Below are 17322 nucleotides of genomic sequence, written 5' to 3' on the forward strand. Positions count from 1 at the left end.
TGTGGACAGTTCGTCTAAGATATAAGCAATAGAATTTGACTCCAAAAAGGCCTGCCACAGGCTCGAAACTGACGGCAGGTCACCGATAAGCACGCTTTCAATTTGCTCGTACACATCTCGATGGGAAGTCGAGCAAGCCACCCCCATAAGCCACTGTTTCAGCGAACCAGCACTGCACAAATCGCTCCCCAGGCTGCCTATAGACCCGACCTCTTCAACTGCTGCACTGCAAACACAGTCTGCATTCATCGGAGAACAAAACTCGCCTCCATTACTCGCCTACCCATCAAAATAAGTGCGAGTTAATTGAAAGCGTGCTTGTCGGTGACCTGCCGTCAGTTTCGAGCCTGTGGCAGGCCTTTTTGGAGTCAAATTCTATTGCTTATATCTTAGACGAACTGTCCACACGCTAACAGCTATCCTACGAACATTTCTGAGCTCTTGCTGGACGTCGATACCACTCAAATGATGATTTCATAGAGAGGTTGACATGAAAAAACGGTCATCCCTCTGCGATATGCACCGGCGCTGTTCAGAACTTGGTCTCGGGATAAAGCCACCAGTCTCCCGAAAGCGTCTTAAAACTTTCGAAACCCAGGACTGGCTTATGTGGAGCTGACGTGCGACAGCCCGCTGGCTGAGCCCTTCTTGTAATAGTGCAACGATTTGTGCTGTTTCTGTAGGTGTAGAATCCCAGGTAAAGTGTCAAAAAAAGCGGAGATGTGTATGGATCAACGTGTGAAAGCAAAAATCCGAAAACACGTTTTTTTATAGTGGGTAAGTAGGCCGCAACTCGCGACGTATCAAACAGTTTATACATGTCTTTTTCCTTACTTCTTCACATCAGCCGGGATATCTTTTTAAATACTGGTGTGATTTAAATGAATTTGGTATCAATTTAAAGGTAAAAGTTTAATCTTTAAAGTGGTGCCACTTTTTTTGTTACTAACAAATTCGTTAGTACACAAGATCGCGTGGAAACAACTTCATGTAAGTGATTCCATAGTTTTGCTCGCGAGTGTAGTTATACATAGTTCATAAGTGAATGCTTTGAATTGGTGTTAATGAAGACAGACAGACGTCAGAAGCAAGATAAGGCAAATAAACCCGTCATCAATTAACAGTAACGACGTGCTAAGGAGATAAACATCCCGTTCTATCTCAGTACTGTCCCGTTTTCCTAGTATTACGAATGCAGTGAAAGGAACGAATCCAAATGTCAGCAGTCAGCACTGTACGTGTTGGGTAAGGCTGTGGCTTTATGGCAGCGAGGAGAGTGATTGGGACAATTTGCAACATGTTGCATAAAAAGAACGTTTTCGAATTTATAGTAACTATGGTCTCTGTGTCACAAAAAAAGATAGTTCTTATTCGGCCTTATCTGGTAAGGTCTTTTATATCGGAGAATTTGAAGAATGTTTCTGAAGCAGGTGTTTAGCTAAGCATTATGTAAATGCGGAAGTATCAATTAATTGTTAGGGAAAACGAACATTTATTCTTCTAAAATATTTTATTGAAAACTATACCTAAGTACCGTAATGGATCAACTTCAAGATAAGTACGCCTTATCTATTAGATCAACCAGTGGTTAGTTTATGGCCAGAGTCTAGTAGTAGATCAAAAATTAGTTCACCAAATCTACCAAATTAACCCGTTCACATTTTCGAGCGTGATAGAGATCAATAAAGCCAAACAAGTAAGTAATTTTTTCATCTTTGAGTAGTCTCGACTTTTACGGAAAAGATTGAGTAGCATAGCGGTCTTAATGGGTCCTACATCTATAATTTAATTCAATTTTTAAATGTCTTTTGACACGTATAAATAATGTCCTTCTACAATTCCACGCTATCATAAAGGCGTGGACCGTATATTTCGCAAATCCTGCGCAGGCACTTGAGCATTGTGACAGAGTTGCAACAATGCCTTTGTTTTACTGTTTGTTTAATGGTTTATAAAAAATCACGTAAACTCTTATATCATTCTATCTTATATCATTATTATTATTGAAATCTAAACAAACACTGAGGCAATATTTTGCAATAGTGATCTATAATGTAAGTATTATAACAATAGCTTTTGCCCGCGGCTTCACCCGCGTGAAATTTAGTTTGTCACAGATTGTCATACATTTTGGCCTATACTTATGTTATTCTGGGTTATAAACAATAATACTTTAAAGTTTCATCAAAATCCGTTCAGTAGTTTTTGCGTGAAAGAGTAACAAACATCCAAACATCCAAATCTATAATATTAGTACTGAATTTCGCATTTATAATATTAGTACTGAATTTAGTAGGATAAGATTTTATTTCGTCCGTCCGTCCAGTTACGTATTTAATTTACTAACTATCCATTATTTACTTAAGTTGCAACTTGTTTACATATTGTTACTAGTAATTAGGTATAGTAGCTAAATAATATAACGCGCATGCAACCTTATGTAAGTTGTATTAATGATAGATCGCCCGGTGCTTTGTCCTGCTGGAAGCTCTTCTGGAAGGACTGGTATTTTGTTCTAAACGTCCTGCCAGAAGATTATCGCAAGTCCTGCCCGCAGTACGCAATTTGTACGTGTTTGCTTGCTGGTCCTTCCAGCAGTACGGTGACCTTCAAATTTGAACTCATCCTCACCAGAAGTAGTAAACACTTGGTTAGTGTTTATTAAATAAAAAGTCATGTCGTAGAATCATTTTGTTTAACCAGTATTTTACTTTTCTTAATATATTATAAACTTGTTTATCTTCTTTCAACTTAACTAATAGGAACTATAATAAGGAACTTTAAATTAATTACTTTGGTACGTCACTTTGTATTAGAAATTACACCTATCACTTACAAATACACTACAAATTAAAAACAAAAACAAGAAATAAATTATAAATGTTTGATTAGGCTGGAATACTTCACATTCATTATAATATTATCGCCAAAATGTTGCCGACTCCACGCCCGGCGCGTCAAAATGTGTCGCGCGAGCGCGAACGCGCTGCCCCCGTGTATACTCGTGCGCCATCGGGCTCCGACTAACGGTTAGTCGCGTTTTTCGATCTTGGGCACTATTGGGTGAAAGAGAGAGAAACACTCTATTTTTTCGTGTAAATTTGAAATTTGTACAATGTATACTTACGAAACTGTGATCTTTTAATTTTGCGTCCTACCGGAAGTACTTTAAGTCCTGCTGGCAGGACTCCGGGCGATCTATCATTAAATAATAAACTAATTAAATTGAATGAATAATCTAGTTCAGTCAGTGAGTACTCATCATCATCATCATTTCAGCCGACGACATCGTAAAGGTAGCAGGGAAGCGCTGGACGCAGGCCGCTACCAATCGATCAACGTGGAAAGCATTGGAGGAGGCATATTATTATGTTCAGCAGTGGACGTCCTATGGCAGTGAGTACTTAGATAGTTTTATTTAATAAAATAACTTAATAAGTAAATCAAACATAGGTGATCTATAAATTTCAAATCAATTGTTTAGCTGCGTTAATACGGGATGAAAGTTTCAATGGTGAACTTTTTCGTAAGTTATATTTCTAGGACTAGACTAGATATAAAAAATACAGTTGGGTTCTAGAATAAAAAGAGAATTTTAAAATAAGTACATAAATCTGCCCGTACTTTTGATAATAAGACGCGCGATTGACTTTCTGTGAAAACCCGAAATTAACGCAAGCGTAGCCGCAGGCAAAACCTATATGTATAGGTACTAAATGCAAAAATTAAACGTTTAAATACAAAGAGTCATCAACTCATCACTTATCAAATGTCAATCAAATGTATGAAGATTGTAGACATACATATCCCTAGACTCAATTACGGTTTAAGGTTATGTCCGTCAGTTCTTGGAAATACATCCAGTTGCTGCAATAACCGTATCGACCTTAACATACTAGTTTCTACTAGTTTAACCACTGTCTAGAACTCTCTATTATCTAACTATACATATTTAGATTTTCTCACGCGTATGTTTTCATAATAATTAGCTTTCACTATAATGTAAGCATGCTGTGTTATTGCGCATATCCTTCTCAGTCAAAACACAATCAGTGGTTTTTACTTGGCGATCGATCGTGATTGAAAATCACTTTTAAAATAAGTAGGTAAATAGTCTTTTCATCTACGTAAGTATACCCAAGTTCTCGTCCAAATAGGTAATTTGAATTCTTTGATTTCGTAATTTTTCCTTTTCACACCGCTAACATCATATTTTTCATCTCCTATTCACCTATTTCACTCTCTTTATGATCTATTTTTATGACAAAATTCATCCTATTTCATTTATATTCGAGCTTGTAACCATATTTTATGTTGAATTTAAATTTTACGTTAAATAAATAAACTAGATAATGCTTATTTCTTAATGTGGTTGTAATTTCAGTGCCGTGTTTTTCTAGGACTTTTCCATCTCTAGGTAATTCTAATCACACTCCCACCTGAATCCCTCATATTTAATTTTATCAGACACTTTAATATTATTATTAAGTTATATTATTGGAGACATAATAATGTCCTAGACATATCTTAAAGGGGATACCTGCACTGCATGTACAGACGACAACAGATCAAGGTAAAAACTGTAGCATCTACTGTAGCGATATTAAGGGTGTCTTTGCAACAAAAATGTAGGTACTCGTACATGCAGAGACTGCACCTAAATGTCAGGTCATCTAGAATTACAAGACACCATAATAGATTGTTCGTGTTTGCTGTCTGCGCGCGCGCACTTTATCAAAATGGTATCCAGTGTCAAGGAAATGATAACAATACATGGGATGGGAATTGAGACCTAGGTTTGAGCTTAACCTAAGTTAGGTACCACCAAAGAACCAGTGTTTAAATTGTTATGAATCTTTGGAATTGTTATAAAACCCTCAAAATTAAATAGGGCTAAAAATCTACTGAGTAAATCCCTCTGAGCTTGAATCTAAAAACTAAATAAACCAGAATTTATCAATATTGGTTTAGAAGCTTATTCATAAAATATGAATTTAACAAAGTAATACAGAGTAAGTAATGTTCATAATCTATGTAAGTAAATAAAAAGATGCCAGTGCTAAGAGCATGTTGATCCTTAACCTTGCTTTAAAGAAGATAAATGAGTGGATCTATTTGATTGATGACTTCAATTCAAATTGAGGACTCAATTGAATGAAGGTTAGTTCGTAAAAAAACTAATAAAACATGAATGCACCGATTTTTATTTATGTTGTATGTAACATTTATGTTAAGAAAAATCTTTAAACATAGACAGTAAAAAAAAAACATCGCCATGAAATAAAAGTTTATTTTTACTATGTTTGTTTTCTCGGACGTCAGATCGAGTGCTACAAAATGAATTACTTGACTGACTGTGTGCTAAGTTTAATATAGAGACCCGGTCATTGGACTAGGTTAAAAGCGAGATATTTATAGTGCACTTTCTTTTTATTACACTCGGTAGTAAAAATAATGAAAGAAGAACATCACATGTTTAGTGTCTTTGATAAGGCTATGTTTATTGAAATGCACTTTGCTGCTCCAAATAAATTGTTAAATACAAGAATTGAAAGAAGTTAATTGTTGTTGTTAAATACAAGAGAAGAAATTGATGTAGTTTCTCTCCCAAAATAAATTTTAGAACATTTTTTAGAACTAATAGTCAGAGTACCTACCGAGTAGGAGGTACGACAAAAAAGTGCAGTTACGACGTTTTAGGGTGCTTTTATTGAAAATGTAAAAAATGGCAATTATGCTTTACACTTGTCTTACTGACGTGAAAAATTCAAGTAGGTAAGTAGATTAAACTAAAAGAAGAAATAAATACAGAAACTAATTGTTTTATTGCACGAACGTCCAGTCTTCTCTCATCAATTACTTGAAAGACAATACTATTTATTAGAGCGGAACAACCGTAATGCACTTTCATTGCATATCATAAACCGTGACCAATCGCCAAACAAATCGTTTGTAATCAGAGCAGTTGATTACTTTAATAAACTCTCGCAACAAAAGAACAATGCCGTAATAGTCTCAGATGGAAATCCTAATATGTCAACGGACGAAAGCTGAAGAATGGGCCGCACGCCCAGCCCATTTGCATAAGTGTCTCGGGTTCAATATCCTGCTCTGTCATCGGTGACACAATGGAAATGGTACTGGTAAGGCCATTGGAGTTCCCGAAATAACACTGAACTTCTGAACGTAGGGTTTATACTCGTAATGCGATCAGTGATCCTCAGTCAACCTGTAGCGGCCTAAAGGAACACGTGGATATTAGTACATGGTATACTTTATTGATATACTTGGCACATGGGTTTGACTGACCATTCATGAAAGGAGTCCCATTCAATCTGCTGCAGTGCCCATTGCAGCGGGTATGTGTAAAGCATAATAAATTATTGTCCGAAAAAGTGATAAATAAATCCAATATTGCCAGTTATTTTATTACTAGTCGTAAATTTCCCAGTTAGTAAGATTTAAGGCATCCAATATTGCCACACAAATTTTGTATCTACCTGTTCGGGATTCTTATGGATGAAGGAGACGCTGTTTCGTGTTTCAAACGGTTTACTACCAAGAATATCTTGTTACAAGGAAATACATTAAAATTGCGTAGTTGCTCTGATGTGAACGATGTAAAAACAAAAGAGATGTGACAGGCGCGCGCGGGGCCCCGCGGGCGCGGGCGGTGGGGCACGCGGCGTAGTGATGTTCTTGTGAACACTACCTCTTACCTAGCTTCAGAACTTTTACTATTGTGACCAAAATACAAAATAACCTTTCTTAAATTAACACCTGTGCATATGTGCTCAAACTGAACCCCAATATGTTACTCTGACAGGATTGGAACCCACAACCGCACAATAGTCCAGTTCAGCATCCCATTAAAAAAAAAAACTAAAACCCAACTACGACAAAAAACGACGCTGAAAAAGTATAAAACAAGATTTTCAGAATACTGAACTGAACAAACTTGCTAATGTAGTTGCATAGTAATTTTCATGTTTGGAAAGGCGTAGTCACACGTTGTCAAAGTGCTACGGTAGGTATATGTTACGTGTGACTACGCCTTTCCAAACATGAAAATTACTATGCAACTACATTAGCAAGTTTGTTCAGTTCAGTATTCTGAAAATCTTGTTTTATACTTTTTCAGCGTCGTTTTTTGTCGTAGTTGGGTTTTAGTTTTTTTACTTTTTATTATTTGTACTATTTTGGTGTTAAAGTGTATTTGTGGCGCATAATATTAAAAAAAGTTAAATTGATGAACTAATAAGAAGCTATGAACGAAAAGATGTGAATTATATGCAATCAGCCCATGAATACAGGTAAAGTCACAAGCAAATGCTAGTAATATATATATATTCAAAATGTACAAGTAAAGCGCTTTCAAATGATACCAAACACGGCATATTTATCTTAACTTTATTTTTTTACTCTGTATGTTTTGTCCGCTAGAGGGCGCCACATTAGATTTTGTGAAACCCCATATAGCCTATAACCAGCGGACAATTTAGACGCTTCTAATGATATGTCATTTGTCGAATTCTGATAAGTAGTTTAGAAGTTACGAGGGAACACATGAACATACATACATACATACATACATACATAGCCTGTCAAAATCATAACCCTCCTTTTGCTTTGCCGTAGTCGGGTAAAAAGAGCCGAATTACGGAGCCTTCTGTAACCTTTTACATTAGGTAATGCGCAGACGCACGCTTTGTACACAACTTGGCTTCATTGTAGAAGGCAATAGGGCTTAACTTGCCCACAAAGGACTAATATGCATAGTTGGCATTGGTGAACAATATGGGAAAGTTGGCTTTAGCGGAAGATGCTTGTATGAGTTGTATGTAAGCTCATGAGACCTGCCTTTAGTCGTAGAGTATGAGATGTCATTGTGTACAAACGCCCGTATTCACAAACATTACTATGAGGTCTCACAGTGCGCGTTGGAGGCACAGCGTGACACACGAACCAATCGCAGAGCTCTATTCAACGCTGTGCGTTCGATTTGTTGCTTCACTTAAGCAAGAATCGTTTGAGAATACGGGTGTAAGATTATTTTAAGGATGGAAATTGTGCTGGCTCCGAACTTCAAAAGTCCGTACTGTATACAACGTTCTTGCCAACTCTAGTTTGCCCTGTGATTTTAATATGGAATTCAACCAATCAAGTCTAATCAATATTTGAAATTGGTTATGAGCTTCATTCTGTAATGCCTTAAATTATACCTAAACTATGCTTTATTACACATCTCTAACTGGAACTGGAAAGATGTAACTATGTTCAAGATTGGTTTAAATTTTATGTCCCATAGCCCAATAACGATAAAATGTTTATTTTGAAACCTCTTCGATTATGCTATTGCATGTACTTTCAGTATAAACATCAAGACACTCATCAACACATGTGTAAATAGGGCGTAATAAATAAACGCATGCCCTCAAATCAACGGGAACTATTTTGGACAAGTCGTTGAACTGTATTTTATATCGTGGGGCGATCGTACCCGTAACGTAAACAAGTCTTATTTGGAAGATTGAAACACAAAAATAGCCACTTTCAAAGAGAAAATTACACAGGGAATCTCCAAAAAATATAGCAGCCATGATGGCTATGTAAGCATGATTCGGCAATTTTAGACATTGAAAGAATCTTGTATTACTATGTAAATTCACTTTTATAAGTACCGGAATGTTTTTGCTTTCAAAATAAAAGTGGATTTCACTCAACTTTTTATTTGTTTATTGACCGATTTTTATCTCGAATCATTTAATTCTGCTAGAAAGAAATGAGGTCGGCCAACGGATATTTATAAATATGATTTGTGATTGTGACTTTTGCTTTACATTTCTAATTCACAAATTAATGTTATATGTTTGTAGGAATATTTAATTTTAAACCCTATCTTGCAATTCATAGATAAACCAATTCGGCTATGATGTCATCAACGTAACAGTCTCATCTAGTTCTACAAATTACTGTGTTCCTGTTACCGTTTTATATGAACTGTGGGCAGGCTAGTATTGTTGTTCCTACATTAGGCCATAAAAATGACATAAAATAACACACTGAACTAGGTACTGATACACTGACAACAGAAGATGAAGATATTTTAGGCTGCACTTACATTTTGTTGTAATGATCCCTATTAAAACACTATTAAATCCTACAGTATAATATGTTACGTCTGTATACAGCGACAGCATATTATACTGTACATTTTTGTTCCAAAATAGCACTTAATATAACTAAAATTAAATTGAATAACATGCAACCTTTGTCTGCTGAAGCCTCTGATCATAAAGTCTCATGTACAAAATTGCTAAAGTTTATTTGCACTGGCTATAATACCCTACGAACGATCTAACTGATTATATCCAGATGAAGCTTAGGTTGAGTGGCTCCACCTTAACGTAAGAAGCATCAATTAAGTCTATCAAATTCCATAAAAAACACCTGTTAAAGTTATAGTTAAGGTAGTGTAACTCAGCCTTAGAATGCCTAAAAACTTCGCTAGATCTTAATCTTTTAAAGAGTGACTTACCTCTTCAAGAAGTCCGTGTATTCCGCCTGCCTGATGAGACCAGTCCTCATCATGATAGTCTGGAAGCACTGCCGCTCGATGGCCCAAAGCCGGCAGTCGGTCGCAGCCTTTATGGTGGCCGTTCGCTTGCAGTTGTACAGGATGGCCAGCTCGCCGAAGACTTTGCCGGGAGCCATGGTGCTGAGGTATTTGTTCTCGCGGGAGACCTCCACGCGACCCTCTGTGGAAGAAAGAGATGGTCAGTTAAGAGCAGGTCGACAAAATTCCTTCACAGACAAGGAGGCAGATAGGGCTCTAAATTTCAATCAGTTTACGCCTTATAATACTTAAACTGCCTTGCCTTTCAGTATTATGATCCCTTATTGCCAGCCCCGTGACACTTGACTGAGTTCTGACTGAAGAACGTACAGTGCAGACAATAGAGTTGACAACACCATCAATCAATAGGGGATCGGATTCTAATCAGTATTCACAAAGAAGTAACTTATTATGATTGACTGATTGGTAAAAATAGGAATAGCTTAACCTACAACTTTTTTAGGGTTCCGTAGCCAAATGGCAAAAAACGGAACCCTTATAGATTCGTCATGTCTGTCTGTCCGTCTGTCCGTCCGTATGTCACAGCCATTTTTTTCCGAAACTATAAGAGCTATACTGTTGAAACTTGGTAAGTAGATGTATTCTGTGAACCGCATTAAGATTTTGATGCAAAATAATAATAAATATTGGGGGCTCCCCATACTTAGAATAGAAATTCAAAAATTTTTTTTTTTCATCAAACACATACGTGTGGGGTATCTATGGATAGGTCTTTATCGAGGTTTCTAAAATATTTTTTTTCTAAACCGAATAGTTTGCGTGACAGACGCTTCCAAAGTGGAAAAAAGTTGGTCTCCTCATACAAATAACTTAAATAAAAAAATTAATTTCATAAATCAATGGTACGGAACCCTTTGTGCGTGAGTCCGACACGCACTTGGCCGGTTTTTTAATGTTACTTAGGTATTATGTATTGCTGCAACAGTAGGTCCTGCTACCTATGTTTATACTAATTTAGTTAATTACTGTAAATAGTATACTTAACTTTGGCCTAGTCATTAGGTTGCGAATATAATTAGATATCACGTGACTGTCCAGTTCGACAACTTGACATATTAATGTTGGCAATTTAGTCAAATGATATACTTATATTTAACCGGAAGTAGGCAGCCGAGGTATAATTGTAAAACAAATTAACTGTTTGCGAAATGCAGTTGTTATTAGGAAATTTAAATATGGAAACCTACTTTCGTTAAAATAATTTGGTCATAATTATATCAATTTGCAAGGAAATAATAAATTAAACATTTCATTTATTCTGTGGTTAAGTACTTGTAGGTTAAGTTAGAAGAGGAACAATAGTAATCAGAATTATTGAATGTGCATTAAGCATTAATTTATTCTAATTCATACGTAACTACTAAGGCTGGCACCATCGTAATTTAACTTTAACAAACGTCAAATAATATCAAACTCCATACAAAAACACCGGTTATGGTCATAGTCACGGTTAAAGTAAGGTGGTGCAAATCAACTAAAACTATGTATATTATTGTTTATAATTGTTACATTATTCGAAGAAGCAGTAATATTAAATTAAATAAACTATGTATAGAAAAAAACATTTTTAGAATTCCCACGAATGCCATTAAATTGAAACTAGAAGTGCCATTGTTTTATAAACACACGCCGTATATTTGAGTAATTTCAATGTGTTTTGTCAAGGTTGAATCAATACAAGTCGTATTAATAGTTTTTATTTATTTTTAGTTTGCCATAAGAGTACCTACTTAGAAACAGGTATTGAATCTATGCTTAGCCGTTTTCACCATCAATCCCTAATTTTTAAGTGACCTCAATAAAAACAAAACTCCTGTTATGTGTTACCATCACTTAAAAATTAGGGATTGATGGTAAAAACGGGCATAAGTCTGTGTGCTGATGCTGTCGACAACACAATAAAATCTGTATTTTTTTTAATGCGATATAGGCATATGTATTTTCCGGACAGTACCTACTTTGATTCGATAAGTAAAATTAGGTATTTTTTGTGCGCAAAAGGATGGTTATTATGCCTGTAATTATAACCTTACAGCATCATTTTATCCCTCGTCAAGTATTACGGAAAACATTAAACATTACTACGTCAATTGAAAATAATTAACCGTTTAAAGCTAATTACACACGCCTAATTTAACTGTACCCGTTTCTTCTTTGCATACATTATTTTAATTCACCTTAAATAATTGAAAATTTGCAACCGAAAGTTGCGATTGTGCATTAATTTTAATATAAAGTGGGCATTTTTTTAAATTTTGCCGAGGTCGACGTGGTTGGCGAACCACTTAAATCATTTTGCACGCTTCAAATGGAAGAATGACTGTATCCATCTTTAGGTATAATAATAATATTCTCGGACATTATAAACCGCACCATCTAGTCCCAAAGTAAGGAAAGCTTTGAGTAATCAATTCCCAAAACTGGAGTCTATCTGTCAGTCATACATTGATGCTCAGCGGAATTATATCAAATGCCATAAATCTGCGAGTGCGTCTGATCGCTAATGTGACATAGACATTTTTCTTTATGCTAAAGTATTTTTCCTTGAAAAGGCTTTACGAGTCCTTTCGCATGCTGGGCAATCACTATTCAATAACTTTTGCCTTAATGCCCAATTTTATTCGGTAAATTAATATGATTTAAAACTCTAAAGGCAACCTGACAACACTAGTTTACAGCCAAAATCGCAAGAACACCTCAAGGTTTCAAAATCGCCGTCTCCATGACTAAATCTTCGAACAAAAAACTTCGCATATCATTACCGGTTGTCAAATTGAAACGCGTCGTTATTGAAATATGATTCCCAAGATTCACAATGTAGAGTCGAGAATTGAGTAATTGGTTAATCAACTACAAGTAGGTAGGTACTCAGGGTTGGAGTGGCGATAAGCGTGTGAACAAATGCCTTGTCGTGCGAATTGATTGTTCTATGTACAGACAGCAGCATATTTTTATTGGAAAACAGCTCCTACTACCTCTCCATAAGATGCCTTAGTGTTACCTCGATGTGCGGTAGTCGGTACTAGTACAGTCGGTCTGCGATTAATGATTCTACACACGGTCAACCCTAGTGACCCGGATATAAAGTGGTATCAATCCATGCCAATGTCCTCCTATTGTTTAGCAATTGGATTATCATCAAACCGTTATATCGATTGCAAATCGCATTCGATTGTTTTTATTAATTCGATAGTCATGTGTTCGATCGATCATTCTAATAGATTAAACTGCAATTTTTCAGGTTCACTAATTTCTATACCGGTTTCGAAAAATTAATTCCTTAACGGTAAGAGCAAGGGCTAATGAACAGGATCTAAATAAAAACGAAAAATTTATTTATTTACAACCAGTTAATTGAAGATTAAGATTGAGAGAAAGATTGATTCAACATGATTATTTTATTGATTCCATCGATATTATAAACGAATATTTACTTATTCAAATTAAATTTTTAAAATTATCCAGATAAAGCACTTATAAGAACTACCTACATAATAGGATTAACTATTAACCTTCAAGCACCATTGTCTTACTTACTCTAAGTATAACAACGACACTAGAATTTGTATCAAAAAATCTTTGGAAGGGTTGAAAAAACATTTGAAAGCAAAAATCCTTACTTACTTTAAAATCAAATCAATGGAAAATTTTCATCTTCTTTATGTGTATCAAATCAACTTTATGTGTATATTTAACTGTGGAAACTTAATTGGTTTATGTGTTTTCTTACTGCACCTAAGTTAAATTATATTGTAACTGTATGTTTCCCAAAAATAAATAAATAAATAAATAAATAAATAAATAAAAAAATCTCTCTCCAACGGAAACAAGTCACCCAGTAAAGAACGTTCCGATAAAAACGATATTTAAAATGCATTGTTTTTGTTACTGCCCTCGAAAACAAAAGCGGGTCAGTGTTAATCGTTCTCGTTCTGTTATTACGGATGACCAGCACGAGACCGACACGCATGAGAATTGCTAGACTAGCTTAAAATATTATTTTATGATATTAACAAAAATAACATAGAAATACCTAGCTCAAAACAACTCTTTGAAGTTTTACTAAATTTTTTGACATCGCAGACAAAAATATCGTATGAGTTATCCAAAATTATATTGAGGAAGACTTTTACAGCACTGTAAGTGCGTTCAAACACTTTTTTGTCAGACTTTAAAATAACCCATGTTTAGAGTTTGTGTTCTGTTTGAGATAACAAAAACCATTGTTCCTTGAATTTGGAAGACAATGGGAACTATTCAAACGTCAAACATAGCTATAAAACTCGTGTCAAACCACTTTGGTATGCTCAGAAAAAAGTGTCACTTTTCACTTAAAAGATAGTGTCAATAGGAGAAATTAACTTGTAGATAACGCGCGATAGTTGTCACTTTTGTGATAGTAAACCGAAACATAATTATCACGTTGTTAGGAGTTTCTTTTTTAATAAAAAAGATTTAAAATCAAAGTGCGAGGATAGAAATGTGTTTACGAAGAAAAACGTTCTAACTTTTTTGGCAAATAAAACGAAACATATCTAAAGATGCAGTGTTAAAATATTTAATACTATTGTGTCTAATTAATACAGTAGATTTTTCCAATTGAATAATATTTTTTTGAAATGTTTTAATACAGCTTTTCTAGCATTTATGTTTCCTTGACATTTGGTTAAAGCATTCCGTGATATTTAATGTAATTTATTAGCGTAAAAAACTATATTTATAATGCACACTGGTCATTTCTATTCATAAAGGCTCTTTTGATTAATATTCATCATATCTCTTCAAGGTTGAATTAAATACAACAAAGAAAATTTAGTTTTATTGCAACAAGCAAGGGACTCGTTATCAAAACATTTAAACATTTAGAATAAACTCAATTGATTGAGACTGTATGGAAAGTGCGACTGTGCACGACGATCTTTTGATTTCAATGGAAAATTATGTTTTTAACCTTTAACTACTGACGTGGGGGCCTCTCAGGCCTTGTAAAAGTCAAATTGTTGAATTTCTCCTCTCCCAAGTGCATGACACACGCGAATCTTTTGGTACCTTCGAGTTTCATTGCGCCGAGGCTGTCAACAACTGTGCACGTGATTGCACGCGCAATTTCAGTAGGTAAATTAATTTTAAAGTTTCTTGTGGGCCTCTCAGGCCCCCACCTCAGTATTGGCGTAACTTTTTTTGTTTATAGTTTTTATTTAGTTATCGTCTTTTCTTGAAATAATTTGAAAAAATCTATAATATGGAGCCTACAGTACGTCGTCCGGGAGAAAGCGGTATCTCGGAATTAAAAATAACCAGCATTTAATGAAAAATAGAAGAACAGTAGTTTTTGGCACGTATGTTAGGAAATGATATGCCTGTACCTGTCTATCAAGATTTAAACGATGAAACCAAGTGCCATACATGTCCTTTGAAGATTCAAGTGAAATCTACATTTTAAAAACATGTATGGCTTCCTTCACTGAGCAAAGCAAGTTTATCCAGACTGTGTTTAATTCGCACTATTTGATGTGTGTAATTTTTTCCCCCCTTTTTCATATTAGGATTACTGATATATCATTAAAAAGACTAAAAAGACTATTGAAAATTAAGATTATAAGTTGATTTGTTGAATTTATGAATATTTTTCATGATAACTTTGTGAATCATGATTTTATGAGATTTTTGCCAAAAAATGCTACATGTTTTCTAAATATTGAAATAATACGTACTTATTAAGAAATAATTTACATAAAAATCGTTTTATTGTATTTAAATATAACCACTATTAATAATTATCAAACATAAAACCCTAAAAAGATTATATATTTTTAAATAAAAGCACACATATCTACGGGCCTCTCAGGCCCCCACGTCAGTGTTTACGTGAAATTAAATCCACCTCAGTAGCTAAAGGTTAAAAATAATTATACAAAAAGTCATAGTTCTTGTAAAAAAAATACTTTATAATTTAGCCCCGTATTATAAGAAGATACTGAAGTTAAGTGAACTCAGTCTGTCAAAAATTACTCATTATTAATGAGATATTCCTGCACAGACAGGTAGTTAGATCATACCTTAAGTTATGGTAATTAATCATATCCTCATTTCGTGAAAGTCGGGCTATTGCCTGCGGTTGACATGACTGAAAGTGTGCACTTAAAACATTCATACTCATTGAATTTATTACACCTTTTGCTGGTAATTTAAAAATGTTCACAAGTTCGCACGAGTGCTTAAAACTTTTAATGCCATATTAAAATGAGTCTAGATAGACATTAGCACATTTTTTTAATTCTCTTTATTGAGTAACTAGCTTTCCGCCAGCGGCTTCGCCCGCGTGGAATTTTGTCTGTCACAGAAAAACTTGATCACGCGCGTTCCTGTTTCTAAAACCGGGATAAAAACTATCCTTTGTCCTTTCCCGGGACTCGAACTATCTCTATGCCAAATTTCATCAAAATCGGTTCAGTGGTTTAGGCGTGAAAGAGAGACAGACAGACAGTTACTTTCGCATTTATAATATTAAGTATAGCTTTCCGCCCGCGGCTTCGCGCGCGTGGACCCCTGAACCCTATTTTTTTCCAAAATAAAATTTAGCCTATGTTACTCGTGGATAATGTAGCTTTCGAATAGTGAAAGAATTTTTAAAAACGGTCCAGTAGTTTTTGAGCCTATTCATTACAACCAAACAAACAAACAAAGTTTTCCTCTTTATAATATTAGTGTAGATTTATGTATAGCAGATCACAAATAGGTAGAGCTCATTATTGCCGTTTTAAAGAAAACAACAAAAATAAATGTCGTCGGGATATACATAATTGTCAACAACTTCGAGTATAGTGTCTCCAACCTTCAGAGGAGTGGGTACAACACGGGCATTTGACATAATTTTTGTCTTGTCCATGTTCATTTTAAGACCCACTTGTTGAGAGACTCTACTGAGGCCATCGAGCATTGTGTTTAGGTCCTCCACGGTCTCAGCCATGACTACGATATCGTCCGCGAAACGAAGGTGGGTGATATACTCGCCGTTGATATTTATGCCGAATCCGCTCCAGTCCAGAAGCTTGAAAACATCTTCCAGGGCGGTGGTGAACAGTTTCGGAGATATGACATCTCCCTGTCTCACCCCTCGCTGCAACTGGATAGGTTTCGAGTTCTGATCCTGGAGGCGGACCGACATTGTGGCGTTTTCGTACAAGCCCTTCAGCGCTTCGATGTATCTATAGTCAATTTGGCACCGTTGGAGAGACTGTAGCACTGCCCAGGTCTCGATCGAGTCGAAGGCTTTTTCATAGTCCACAAACGCCAGACAAAGTGGCTGATTATACTCCTCGGTCTTCTGTATAATCTGCCGTAGCGTATGTATGTGGTCTATGGTACTAAAGCCTTTTCGGAAACCGGCTTGTTCGGGAGGCTGGAAGTCGTCGAGCCTGCGTCGAATCAGAAATGAGGAGATCCGTAGGAGAACCAGAGTGACTGACATAGCCCGCAGAATCGCTAAAATCAAGTGGCAGTGGGCGGGGCACATAGCTCGAAGAGCTGATGGCCGCTGGGGCAGGAAAGTTCTTGAGTGGCGACCACGAGCTGGAAGACGTAGCGGGGGCAGGCCTCCCACTAGGTGGACCGACGATCCGGTGAAGGTCGCGGGAAGTACCTGGATGCAAGCGGCGCAGGACCGGTCTTTGTGGAAATCCTTG

The 17322-nt window shown here is 35.9% G+C and overlaps 1 protein-coding gene across 6 annotated transcripts in view; it reads right to left on the reverse strand.

The window, feature by feature from the left end:
* Positions 1 to 17322, reverse strand: part of for (cGMP-dependent protein kinase for) — a 413902-nt gene that overhangs the window by 20803 nt on the left and 375777 nt on the right. For all 6 annotated transcript variants that reach the window (XM_028302514.1, XM_028302515.1, XM_028302516.1 and 3 more), the window contains one exon: positions 9539 to 9758. In XM_028302514.1, coding sequence (XP_028158315.1) covers positions 9539 to 9758 — 220 coding nt within the window. The remainder of the gene's footprint in view (positions 1 to 9538; positions 9759 to 17322) is intronic.

The sequence above is a fragment of the Ostrinia furnacalis genome, unplaced genomic scaffold (assembly GCF_004193835.3).
Source record: "Ostrinia furnacalis isolate ACB-3 unplaced genomic scaffold, ASM419383v2 OfSCF1131, whole genome shotgun sequence".
Lineage (NCBI taxonomy): Eukaryota > Metazoa > Arthropoda > Insecta > Lepidoptera > Crambidae > Ostrinia > Ostrinia furnacalis.